The 13,837-nt window shown below is 45.3% G+C and overlaps 1 protein-coding gene across 2 annotated transcripts in view; it reads right to left on the bottom strand.

Annotated features, from left to right (window-relative positions):
- UBE4B (ubiquitination factor E4B) overlaps nucleotides 1–12,255 on the bottom strand; it is a 68,419-nt gene extending 56,164 nt beyond the window's left edge. Inside the window, exon 1 of one of the 2 annotated variants that reach the window (XM_090023523.1) lies at nucleotides 11,953–12,255. In XM_090023523.1, coding sequence (XP_089879649.1) covers nucleotides 11,953–11,976 — 24 coding nt within the window. In that variant the 5' untranslated portion in view covers nucleotides 11,977–12,255. The remainder of the gene's footprint in view (nucleotides 1–11,952) is intronic. The other variant, XM_090023524.1, reaches the window with a different exon arrangement.
- Nucleotides 12,256–13,837: the final 1,582 nt, after the last annotated feature.

The following is a 13,837-nucleotide window of genomic DNA, read 5'->3' as shown; positions in this document are numbered from 1 at the left end:
GAGTGTGCGCTGCATATGTCACCCACACTGGATCCATGATCAGTCCAGACTGGGCCCACAGACAGGCTGTCGATGCTGGATCAAGTGTACCCCAGTGCATACTGTGCCACACCAGGCAGGAGCTACCCTTCACTGCAGGCAAGCATGCAGGACCTGTGACACATTTGGGACACGCACAGCAAGCAGCACCTGCACCAGAATGACCATCCATGCTGAATCTGGAGCCAATCTGCATTGGGCCCATAGACCAGTCCTGTTTGCCTGAACTGGAGCAATAGGGGCAGTCTAGCATAGGTGCCATATGCAGCATGACCCCATGGCACTTGGGGCTGGAGCCAATGCATGCTGAAAGCAGCATGTGTGGCTAGTCCTGCGAGTGCGTTGCATACCATACCTGCACCAGCCCGGCCCCAAGGGCTGGTTCCAGCATGTGGGACTAGTCTGTGGGACCAATCTGATCCACAGACTTGGCTCCACACCCCTTATCTAGCCTATGGAGATACATGAAAGAGACCACCGACATCCAAGAAAGAGGAAGTACTTTAAAGATCTGCATTTTGAAAACACCAAAGCAACTGCTGAATTTCATACACAAGTTGCTCCAACAACTTAAATAACTCCCTCACACAAAGTTAAGTCTATAGAGAAGCATTTGCAGGATCAGAGCCAAACTCTCCAAATCTACATTAATCAATTTATTGTAATCGTGTCACCAAATGGCTTGCTAGGGTGGTTTAGAGCTGTAGTGTTCACTGCAGATCCTTCAAGGGGATAGGAACATGTAGTCATCTTTTGAACAGTACTCCAGCGTTTTAGAGGAGAGACTGATAAAACAAGAAAAACACTTACAACCTACAGTTAGAATCCAAATTCCAAAAATAGAATAGAAATTTAGCTTAAGTCAGTTCTCAATTACCTGAAAAGTTTCCAGATGATGTAATCAAAACTCAGCAAAGTCTCAAATCAATATGTTCCCAAAAATCTCTAAGTTAACTTGGGAGATATTTAAATAAGCCCACCAAAGTAACTTTTACCCTACCACTCCCACCTCTAACTTGGCTGTTCTGAAAAGAAAAACTTCTGTACAGAAAACACCAATTTCCACTCGTATGAAACAATGTGATGAGGATTAACTTATGCCCTTTATCCAAAAAGTTTTCAGTACTGTATATCCCAGATAAACAGGGCAGCAACTTCTAGCCATTCTGGACACCTTGGATTTATTAAAAGAGGTCTCCGTGTACCATGATGTATAGTTCTGGTTCTAGTGCAAGGTTGCTCACTCCCTGTCTCTCTCACATGAAAGCGGCTTGGTTTTCCATGCCTGAGTTTTCTTCTTCTACCTACAACTCCTACCTACAAATGTAGTCTTCCTCTCCAGTTTGAAGCAGCTGCACTAATGGTTTTCCCCACACTACTCTTAACACTGCAGTAGCAATAACCCTGTTTAAAAGAGTTTATGTCAATACTGTTTCTTTGACCAGGGGTTGATCAAATGGTTCAAACTGTATTATAACATTTACTATGCTTAGGCATCAGTTTTAAATGCTCTAATGATCCAGTCACATTCTAATGGAATTTGATCTTGCCTGCAAAGCTGGTACTACATGACAGCGTAGTAAGAAATATAATCTAGCTCTAATTGTTTACCCAAGTATTTAAGCATTGTAGATTTTGAAGAGGACACAGAGCATAATCAATGCTGAAATCAGTTTCAAAACTGCACTGAGACCAGTATAGGACAGTCATACCTCAGGAGAATAGCATACTCTACAGCTTGACTAAGATCATGTCCCAAGTATAAGGTTCCCATCTGTAAGTGGGGAATCCATGCTACCTAGTAATGACATAGTTTAAACTCAGTTGTTGATAGCAGGTTTCAACTGTAACGGTAAGCAGGACCTGCAAAGGCCCAATCTGTGCAGCTTCGGAGTACAATCTGAAATGCCCAAGAATATTTTCAACTGTTAGAATTTATTTGGTTTTCTTGCTTTGCAACAGCCTGTGATATTTGCTTAACAATGATGACAGCACGCAACAGGATTTAAGATCAGAACTGATCAAACAATATTTTTTCTCCCCAAGAGCGTATCTACCCTAGAAAAAGAAGCCTGCCATTACAGTGAGGATTTTCCACATGATAACCTCACCACTGCGCTTTTGAAGACATGGCTTTGTATCAACTTTCACGAACACTGCTGTAATTTAGGGAAAGGCCTTCAACATCCTATTTCTGACCTATGCAAATGACTGTGCTTGAACCATTAGAAAACCAATTTTGGCATACAGAACCAAAGAACCGCTGCAAGATGAACAGCCCTACCCACACATCAGCACAATTCTTTATGCAGTTAGAAGTCTGGCTAGGTATAAAGGCTATAAATCCTACAGACTGCTTCCGTCATTGCCCAACTCATGTTAAGCGCAGCAGCAAAGCAATGGAAACATGGAAAAGGGAATAAGGTCCAACTGTCATTACAGACTTTCATTCAGAGCAATAAAAGTACAGGAAACAAAAACAGCCTCTCTTCAGCACTGGTGAAGCCTAATCTGGAGTACAGTGGCCACTTCGGGGCCCTGCACTTCAAGACAGACATGGGCAAATTGGAAAGAGTTTGAAGAAGAACAAGAAAAGTGATCAAGAACAAGATTCATGAGGAAAGTTAGAATGAACTGTGATTATTTAGTCTAGAGAAGAGAAGGGTGAGGGAAGATTTGATAACAGCCTTCAAATATCTGAACAGTCATTATAAAGAGGACGGATACAAACTGTTCTCTGTGGGAACTGGATAAGGAGAAAAGTCTCAGATTGCAGCAAGGAGAATTTAGACTGGATATTAGGAAGAACTTTTTCACTATAAATGTGGTAAGTATTGGAACAGACTACCCGGAGAGGTTGTGAAATCTCTATCCTTGGATGTTTTTAAATGCAGATATGTCCAACACTTTAGTGCGATGGTTTAGTCAGGGTCGATCCTGCCTTAAGCAGGGGAGGCAGGAAAGGTGCTGGGGAGGGTGGGGGGGGTGGCTGGACTGGATACAACCTCCTGATGCTTCTCCCAGCACTACTGCACTACGAGTCTATGAACAAGCCTTCATATAATCACTTTCACTTCACTTCCACCTCGTTCAAAATAACTTCCGAATGAAACTTAGGACAACCGGTTCAGAAGTGGTGCTGATGGAATGCAACAGTTCCGGTCACATTATCTGAAAAATAAAAGTCACCCATTGCTCCCCGAGACGTAAATTCAGGAATCTTTAGTAAGATACCCGGACTGCTGCCTTTTTTATTTGTCAAGGTGACCAAATCAAGTTTGCTTTGCTCAAAATTGGAGGCCAAAGAGGATAATTAGTAACAACAAGAAAGCTGAATTTCTAATCTACATGGGGATGTTTAAGCCCTCATATACCATCCATTTCCTCACTGTTCAAATCTAAACCTTCTGCATGCCTTCCAAACTGAGAAAAGGGAGGCAAGACAGGAAAACAGAGGGGTGGGTAATACTAAGTAGAAAAAGTGATCATAAAGTTATTGGTATGATTAAGCAAAGGGAATAAGAGGGAAAGAAAAAAAAAAACAAGAAAATGGGGGAGGCAGCATAAATAAGAGGATAATCAGTCATGAGCAATTAACATGAAAGTAAGACAACAAGTCTGACATTGAACTTCCCTGCATTATTCAGCCATATTCTTGCTAGCTTTGATTCTAGCAGTAGATTTTCAGATTTGGGGTCAAGTGGAAGACAACAGACCAAAGGACAAGGCATGTGCACCAAGACTAAAATATCAACATTGGAGTGGCATATTATTCAATAAACTCTCTGTCAAACCTTGATTGTATTGAAGGCCACATAACACACATCCACACATACCACAGAGTGCAGCAGTTGCACAGACAATCCTCTGCTGTCTATGAATTATTCCCACCTTCCCCCATTTCAAGCAGATAAGCAAAGGCCGCTTGCATTCCTGTCACTTGAAGCTCTTCTCATCCAGGAAGTGCCAGATGCATTCAGGCATGATCAAGGCTTTTTGGGTTGTGCGTCTTCAACTGCTGTGCTGCCCTATCACTGTGTTATGAATAATAAAAAATAATACACGTGTTCCAACAACCATCCTGCAGCCCCTCTAACATTGCAAGAGATGTTGTAGAGCTGTAGCTTTCCAGTTCTTTCTTTTCTTCCATTTACATTCCCCCTTTCCCTCCCTCAGCTATGACATTCTTTCCTCTGATATACCCTGTAGCCCAGAAATTCTACTGAAAATAGTCACAGTTTTTGCTAGCAATAAGAGCACCGAGTCTGATTTTCACACTTGAATGAGTTATTGAATGGGGCTACCAATTACCTTCTTTAGTAAGGTTTCACACCATATCAGCTTATAACGTACCCTCAAGACTTTTTTAAAGGGCATTTTCTCAAAGAAGCTGGCACACAATAGTCAGACTGCAATGTTTACTTCGCTGCTCCCAAGCCTACTGCAGTTATATCCACCCCAAGGTTTCTCCCTTAGCCGTGAGGAGTTAATGGCACGTTATGCTTTTCTTCTGTACTCACTTCTAAACAACCTTTCCCAGAAGGCCTTCCCTTGCTGTTTAACTGAGGTCCAGCCCAAGAAAACATTTCAGCTGTATTTAGCAGTGATGCATCAGAATAATTTAAATTCACCTTTGGTCAAATCTTATAACCACCACCCAATGTGTCTGGGCTAATAACACCGACTCAACCTCTTTGCAAAGCATAGGCTACCCCACTTCTTATTTAGACCTTGCAAAAAATGTAGTTTGTGTCTGTTCACCTGGTATAGCCAAACCAGCTGGTTTTCAGCAGCAAGTACAGCTAAAACTCAGTAAAGATAAGAGCTTCGTATAAAATAACACTGAAATTATCAGCTTTGTCTCAATATCTTACAAAGCACCACGACTTGGTCACTCCTGGACCTAAGTTTAGCCCTTGTGTAAAAACTGGATTTGGCTCTTGAGACACGACGATTTGTCATCCTCACCCTCCTCTGCTGCCCCAGTCTACCCAAAAGTATCCTGGGAGACCCAACAACTGAGAATTAAAGAGTCAAGAATTTTAAACAAGAGCAACAGCATGAGAGACAATGGAAACAGAAAAGTAAATTCTAGTGATTGTGAGAAAGGCCCAGAAGCATGCTGAAGTAGAAGGGCAGAGCACAGATGTCATGTAGTCTTCATGTAGCACAGGATGAATAGAATAGAATAGAAAGGTTTGAAAAAACCTGCTTTAATTTTTCTTTAAGGCAATTAAATAACTGGGATACTTCACTTTCAGAATTAAACTAGTGGCTAATACCCATACCTTCTGTTGTAACACTTAATTAAAGATCAAAACTATTATTTTTACCCTATTTCATAAAGGCTACACAGCAGAGGTACACCAATAAAAATTTTCTTGTCTGATACCAATAGCCAATGATTAAACAACTATATTGGCCAATGCTGATTCAATAACCAATATTTAGTAATAGTGCAAGGCATTTTAAACTACTGACATGAACAAACCTTTTTTTGTGTTTTGCATTTATCGCACACATGCCTCCTGCCTGCTCTAGCCCTTGACAAGGACAGCAGTGACTGCCTTAATTCCTATGCAAGTCACCCCCTCACCCAGGGCTCCTACCCTGCTCCCTGCGCAGCCCATGCTGACATCCCCAGCAGGCAGGGCGCACCTTCACACAAACAGTGGCGCCAAGTGCATTCGGAGCCCCAGGCATGCCACTGGGCCCCGTGCAGCCAAGCTCTCACAGCCGCCAGGGAGAAGCCACTTCTGCAAAGGTGCCTGGTGCCTGGCAAAGACGAATGTCCCTCATGTGATGCCTTACCCCACCCATGTGCAGACTAATGTCTCTGCAGCAGCCCTGGCACTCAGGCCCTGGCTGCGCACGTGGTGGTGCTGCCATGGCAGCAGCAGATAACAGTCCCTTTACTGCTGAGTGCCGTGTCCTGTGACCGTTCCCCAGCACCCCCTCCCACCACTCGCCAGGACCTATAGTCTGCTGCAGGCTTGGGCTGGCAGCAGGGCACGGGGACCAGACTACACTCACCAGGGTGCTTCAGACACACAGCTGTAATCATCAGCTATAATGACCAAAAAGGCTGATAGCCACTGATGTCATTTCTCCTTTTATCCGTGCCGATCCAACAGCCAACTGATATATTGGTGCACACCTACTACACAGAAACATCTCCTACAATATTACAGGTACTACAATACGAGAGAAGATGGTTTTGTCCTTAAGTCAGATGGGTGAGCCTCAAGATCTACAGTTTGCAAAGTACCCAGCACAGTGGGGCCCTAATAGATGGCATTATGCAAAATGCAAATAATTCATTTGTGATCAATAACAGTGGTTAGTTCTCAAAAGGACCTACACTTCAGATTGTCTTTCAGGCTCAAATAGCACTTATCAAACAAAACAGAAACAGGTAGTGTTTTTAAATGTTCTGCTACCAAAAAAAAAAATCACTGTTTACTAAAATTAATCTTACACCACAGAATACTTGAATGTCAAGTATGAGATGCTCTCTTAGGTAAGTAGCACATTATTTCATAACATTCATTATATGGGGTCTGGAACAATCAATGCTATCTTCATTGTATTACATATGTCAATAACATGATGGAAAAAAAGGTTAATGCAAACATCTAAGTGCCCCAATGAAACTGGTGCATTCATTTTGATTAGTACACTTAGCTCCAGACACATCTAAACTGCTTCTAGAAATTAACTTTCATAGATAACATTTTTGATCTTACCAAACTTCTACCACAAAGCTACCAGCCTGGATATGCAACACCACACAAGATACAATAGCCCCATCACTAAAAACAGCAAACACAGGATTTGATCTATAAAGGAGAGCCATAGAGACAAGACTGTAACAACAGGTTCATTATAGATGCTCACCACAAAGCTATAAGCTTTTTAATTAATACCTATTTTGAGGTCAGGTACTAGCTCAGAAGACAGTCTAAGGAAAAAGCTTATTTTTCCATCATCACCAAGCATTTTCAAAGCAGAACAGCAAGATACCAATAGAAGAGTTGTCATTATCTTTAATACCAAGTATATCATTTTACTTATTTGTGATCTCGGTTACAGCATGAAATTCATCTTAAGAAATATTCATCTTCTGTATACACGTGTCATCATAGAGGTTAATGAGGTTTATAAAGCCTAGTAAAACAAAACACAGAAATTTTAAGAAACAATTGGTCTCAGTTCCCCCCACTTTAGGTAACTTTTTTCCCCTTCCTCCATTTCTATTTTGTTCTTCCGTTCACCTCTTACCTGCAGCTCAAAATTTTTCAATCAATTCTGTCCTGGTTCTTCTCTCTCATCTCTCAATCCCCCACTGTTTCTGCCATTTCCTCCTCTTGTATACTCTCTCCTCACCCTTTCTTAAGGTACTATCATACTTAATTTTGCAACTTTGCTCTATTATGGTACTTTTAAAAATTGCATCAGCATTCAACTTTAGTGTCATAAACATACTCTTTGCTAGACAAATGTTAGTCTCTGCCCTGAGCTAATTAAAGGCACAAGCACGGATAATAGACATCTTTAAATTACTCTAGAAGCCATAAGGAACAAAGGTCCAATCCAAGAGTCCTTGAAGTGAACAGAAGGGCTTTAACTTCAATAAAGGTTTGATCAGCCTAAAAGGTATAAACTGAATCCTGCAAAGAGCAAAATGAAAAGTTCTTAACTGGCAACCTAAACCAGAGTCTAGTAACACTATGGTTTAAAGGAGCAGGAACATTGTATCATGGAGGCACAAGCCTAGAAAAAAATAAAGCTTCAAGAAGTCTTACAAATAAGCAAGAGAAAGGAGGAGGAATTAAGAAGCATATTTTCCTAACAGATAAAATGTTAACAACCAAACACTCATCATTCACTAATAGCACTTTATTAAACAATATTCAGCCCATATTTCTTTCAACTATAATTTATCATGCACAGCAATATCTGTCATAGAAATCTGCCACATTCTCTTCGTATATTGCTATACATGGTGATGATGTCGGTATGACAAAACATCATCTACTTCCATGATGGAATGAGAGAATTAACAATATACCATACAACCTCGCTGGCTTGCTTTTTTGCTATGCCACTGATGCCACAATTCACACCCAAAACATGGCAAAGGTTCGATTCCATATGTTGGTATACAAAATGGAATCTCTCACAATACAAAGGCTCCAGCACTTTTACAAAATATCCCATCAGACACTTACCACTTTACACTAAAGCAATCTTCAATAGGAAAAGGATCAAGGTGCATCAAGATTAAGATCACTAGTAAAAATCCCTCTTATTTAACTGAAACTGGGACCCGACACTATATTTAGTACTGTATTAATTTTATATTCTGTTTTTTAAATTACATTTCTGTATTTTGTCGCTAATTTTCTAAATTTATTAAATTATATTAGGGGTCTCAGACACCTGCACTCATCAGCATGGACCTGGGTTTTCCATTTCCCATGGAAAAATGGAAGAAAAAAAGCGGATTTTCCTTTTTAACTACAAAAAACATGTTTTTTTTCATTTTAACAGAAAAACGCATGGATTTTCCACTATTGCAAAGAGCTCTCTACAGGCTGGCTGAGTTCCACCCTGCAATGTGCTGGGGGGAATAGGAGGTGGCTGTCAGGCAGGAGGCAACACGTGCATGTGTGCTCACACATGCATGCAGCTGCCAGGCAGCCTGGGGAGAAGCTCCTGCAGGTAAGCTGGGGGAGGGGGGGGGCAGGACTGAGGCCCCTGTAGGGAGGGAGTGAGGTGGGCAGGGCTGGGGCTGTGGCGCTTGGGGCCCAGGGCTGGAATGCGCAGCCAAAGGACTCCAGCAGGAAGCAGGATGGAGCCACAGGTAGCTTGTTCGGGTGACAGGCCCAGATCCCCACTGCTTTGCATACGCTCAGGAGGGGCACGGGGGGCATGTGCAGGATGGAGGCAGGTTGCCTGCTGTGGGATCAGGCTCCCTGCTCTACTTCCCTCCACCTGGGGCCTCTGCGGCCCAGCAGGCAGGACTCAGCATGGCATGGCAAGAGCAGGTCCAGGCAGGGAAGTTCCCTGCTACTGCTGGGAACTCCGCACCATGTTGGCAAAGCACTCCCTGCCCGTCAGGCAGCAGCAGGGGCAGCAGCATGGAGTTGTGGCCTTTGCTGCTGCCAGGTGGGCAGGGGGTGCTTCACCATGGCAGCATCAGGGTCCCAGTGGTGGCAACAAGCTTCCCCGCCTGGCTCTGCTCTGCCATGCCAGATCCTGCCTGCTGAGCTGCAGAGACCCCATGGAGAGGGCAGCAGGGCAGGAAGCCCAAACCCACAGTGGGCAGCCTGCATCCACCCTGCTCCATGGGTGGTGCTCCAGCCATGCCACCCATGGGGGGCGGGGAACTGGGCTCCGTACTCTACTGTGCTGCAGCAGCCACCACTTCCCACTGGAGACAGCTGAGGCTTGGGCACTGCTGCAGGGAGCAGGGGACTGCAGACCCAGGTCCCTGGCCCTGTAGCCCTGGCAGCTGGGGGTGGGGTGGGGAGCTGTGAATGGGGAGTGAGGGGTACCAGCAGGGCCCAGGGTGCTGCAGGTGAGGATATGGGGCCAGGACCCATGTGCAGGTGAGCTAAGGGAGCAGGGAGAGCTCTGAATTTTCATGATAAAAAACCCAAAATCAAATACCAAAATTTACAGGTACTTAGAATTTATTCTATTATAGTGATTAACGTACTGGTAGGCTTCTAAAGTGCTTTAAAATTGTAAATATATTAATAAAATATTGTGTTCAATTGACAGACACACATACATACATAGTGGTGTTTCATTTTAATCACAGATTTTGGGGGTTTTAATCAGATAATTTGCTATTTTTATCAGATAATTTACCATTTTTAAACAGAAAAAAACAATATTTCTGCTCATCAGCTAAATTATACTGTACTTAAAATATATTTTGAAATAAGAAGATAGTCCAACTTATGTGAGTATTGACACCGCCTTCTATTAGTTTTCTTTTCACTCCTGCTCCACCCAATTCCGAGAGTAGCTTTGAGTACAACATATGGCAAGACACATGGCCATTTAAAAAAAAGGCTATATTCTCTACCAGCAGCCATTCTTCGATAAAGAGCCTGCTGCCTTGAGTAGTAGGAAAACAGAAGTATGTCGGGGGGGGGGGGGGGGGAATAAAGTAAACATGGTTCTAAAGAATGCCCTTTCTAATTAAAAGAGTGTATATGTTAACAACAAAAATTGGAGGGACTGATCTCTTTAGATGACATAACACGAAACATGCCACAAGCAATACCAAAAGGCTGTTCTTTAGTCAAAATTGCAATGAAGAGGTTGGGGAAGACTAAGTTACTTAAGACAAGGGTTTTCCAAATGAAGGACTATTTTGGAGAAAATACAAGACTTCCACTATCTTGCTTCCACAACACATCATTTTCCTCAGTAATTTACAACAATAGTGATATAAAGTAGGTTTATGTGGGATGAACAGCTCTGAATCCCTGTAAAAAAAAAGTCACTGTAAGATAGAGTTGAGCAGTATTATTAGAAGAATGAGAGATAAACACACTACTTATTGAACATGCCTCCTAAATTATAGGCTCCTCCAGATAAGTACTAGCATCACCCCCTCCCCTCCACCTTGCTGGGCAGTGCCATATGGGAATTGTAGTCTCCCTCTCTCTAGTGCCACAGTATATAAAGACCTCATCAAGCAAGTACTCATAAGGCACTTTTCCTGGTTCCTGTTGCAACACAGTAGAATTGCTAAATCATAACTTGCAACATGATCAAAACACATCACTACCTTTTGGAATACAAGCTTGAGCGACAGCAGCAACAGCCTTCTTCCACAATCCAGTCATCAACATGAAAGTCATTTCTTCCCACTACCACTAGCATCCTAACCTGAGAGTGGAAGTCTGCAATAAATCTAACAAAAAAGCAAGAAAACCTTAAACTGCAGCTAGCCTGAGATCATTCATTATTTATAGTGTACTTTCATATGAAAACATTTGAAAAAAAGTGAAGATCTGCATTCGTGTCTGAAGTAGGTATCACATTGTGGAAGCAGGAAACCCCCTTGACATCCTCCTCACTAGCATATTATAAATCATCTGACTGGGCACTTAAATATGAACAAAATAGAAACAAGCCTAATAGTAGGCAGGGCACCTGTTTAAAAGAAGAATCAGGAAACAGCTTGAAAATGTTTTGCCCCATGTCAGGTCTATATCACCCACTAACAGTTTTCAGTTGGAGAAATAAGAAATGTAAAAAAGTTAAGTGAATGGAGGTGAGCTACGGAAAAAGGGCCCGTTCCAACACGATCTCAAGATCTTCACAAACCCAACAAAAAGACTATTAAATATAAAACTCCACATACATGCCAGCCCTCGGAGCTAGGAAAGGCTTAAGGTGGCAATTTTAAACACCTCAGTTGGAAACAAAATAAAAAACGCATCAAGAAACTATTAACAATACTGGCAAGAACTCACCTAATATGAAGGGGTCTTCTTTTAAATTAAGACAAGTTGGCAGGTATACACCCCCTCAGCCCCCAAACACAAAAAGCAAAGGGATTCAGCCCCTTACTTCAAGCAATATAATGAGAGGCTCCCAAAAAAAGAACTGCTGCACAAATAGCAAATGCAAACCTTGGACAGAGCTAATGTCTCTTATGAACATGCTTTCCTGAATCAAAGTTGCCCCTTTGAATCAGCAACACATGAATGCCCTGGAGCCAATTTCCCCCTCCTCTGCGGCCACATCCCTTTATGCAAGACCCGGGCCCATAACACCCCGTCAGCGCCTGCCCTCGGCTCTTCAAGAGCACCAGGCAGCCCTGCGATGCCTGCCCAGCCTCCCTCCCACAAGTCCCCTGTCGCCACCCGGGGCCCCCAGACTCACCTCATCCGCGCTCAGCTCCTCCATCGCTTTCCTCTTAATGGTGAAAGGAGTGGGGGGGGGGTTCTTTCCTCCTGTGCGGGGCGGGAGTTTGGGGAGGAGGAGGAGTGGTGTCCTGCTGCCTCTTCCCCCAGGGGTGTCTCAGAATTGCATAGTCAGAGGTGGAGAACAACAACCCGGGAGGCGCCCCCCTCTCCCTCTGCCCGGCCGTCAGCGAGCACCAGGCTCTCCCCTCAGCGGCCGCTGCCCCCCGCGCCCTCCCCCGCTCTGGGCGCCGGCGCTGCTCTTGCTGCAGGTCCCCCGGCTCCTGCTTCGGCCCCTTCCCCAGGCGTCCCCCGTGCCGCAGCCCCAGGCCCCTCCGCAGTGAGATGATGTCCGTACCCCCCGCCTCGCTGCCCCGGCCCCAGCCCCAGCCCCGGCCCCGCGCGGAGATTATTCATCAAAACAAGAGGGCGGCGGCGGCCATCTTGGGGCGGGATCACGTGACCCTACCCGGCGGCTCCGAGCGAGCCGCGCACGCCAGGCCCCGCGCCTGGTTGGCCAATGGCAGCGAGGGGCGGGCTCGGCCGCCTGCGCCATAGCAACAGCGGAGCGGAGCGGGGCGGGGGAGCAGCCAGGAGGTTGGGGTTGGGGTTGGGCTGGGGCTGAGAGGAAGGAGGAAGCAGGTGGGAGAGAGCAGGGAGCATGGCGGTTGGAAGGAGGTGCTGGAGAGGTGTATTTCAGGGAGGGGACCCGTCTCCTTTTGGCTTTGGCCCCACCCCATTTGTGGCCATGTGGCGTGGTGTCCACACCTCCCCGATTGAGGTTGCTTCCAAACCTGCAAAGAAGCTTTGTAGTTAGTGGGGTCGGAAGGGACCTGAGCCAATCATCAAGTCCGACCCCCGCCATGGCAGGAAAGAGTACAGGGGTCAAGTGACCCCGGCAAGATGTTCATCTAACCTCCTCTTAAACACCCCCAGAGTAGGAGCCTGCACCACTTCTCTTGGAAGCTGGTTCCAGACCCTAGCCGCCCTGACCGTGAAGTAGCACCTCCTGATGTCTAGCTTGAACCTACTCTCTGCCAGCTTGTGACTGTTATTCCTGGTCACTCCTGGCGGTGCTCGGGGGAACAGGGACTCCCCCAATGCCTGCTGATCCCCCCTGACTAGTTTGTAACAGGCCACTAGATCCCCCTCAGCCTTCTCTTGTGGAGGCTGAACAGGTTCAGGTCCCATCGCCTCTCCTCGTAGGGCCTGCCCTGCTGCCCCCTGATCACATGAGTGGCTTCCTCTGGACCCTCTCCATGGTGTCCACATCCCTCCTGAAGTGCAGCGCACAAAACTGGACGCAGTACTCCAGCTGCGGCCTGACCAGTGCCGCATAGAGGGGGTGGATCACCTCCCTGGACCTGCTTGTGATGCATCTGTAGATGCATAACAAGGTGCAGTTGGCCTTTCTGACTGCCTCCCCACACTGCCGGCCCATATTCATTTTGGCATCAATAATGACTCCAAGATCCTTTTCTGCCTCTGCACTGACGAGCAGGGAGTTTCCCAGCTTGTAGGTATGCTGCTGGCTCTTCCTCCCCAGGTACAGTACCTTTGCACCCTTCTGCATGGGTTTGGGATTGATTTGACTTAAAAACAACAAACCCTTCCTCCTCTTTGCTGGTGGCCCCTGCTTTGAACCGTGAAAAGTGGGGCTGTGGTGTGGGGTGGAGGTTACAGTCCCAGTCGGTGAGCCAGATAGATGGTTGGTCCATAGGCCTAATGAAACAGGGGTGATGTGCAGAGTCACTCCATGGGTGCAGTCTGAGTCGGGTGCATAGGCCCAGCCCTACACACCTGCACAATCTAGTGCACAAGACCACATCTTCTGGCATGTGGGGCTCCCCAGGAATCAAGGAAAT

This window comes from Crocodylus siamensis, chromosome 12, assembly GCF_052110815.1.
Source record: "Crocodylus siamensis isolate JL-2025a chromosome 12, ASM5211081v1, whole genome shotgun sequence".
Taxonomy (NCBI): Eukaryota; Metazoa; Chordata; order Crocodylia; family Crocodylidae; genus Crocodylus; species Crocodylus siamensis.
This window is presented reverse-complemented; position numbering and strand designations above follow the sequence as displayed.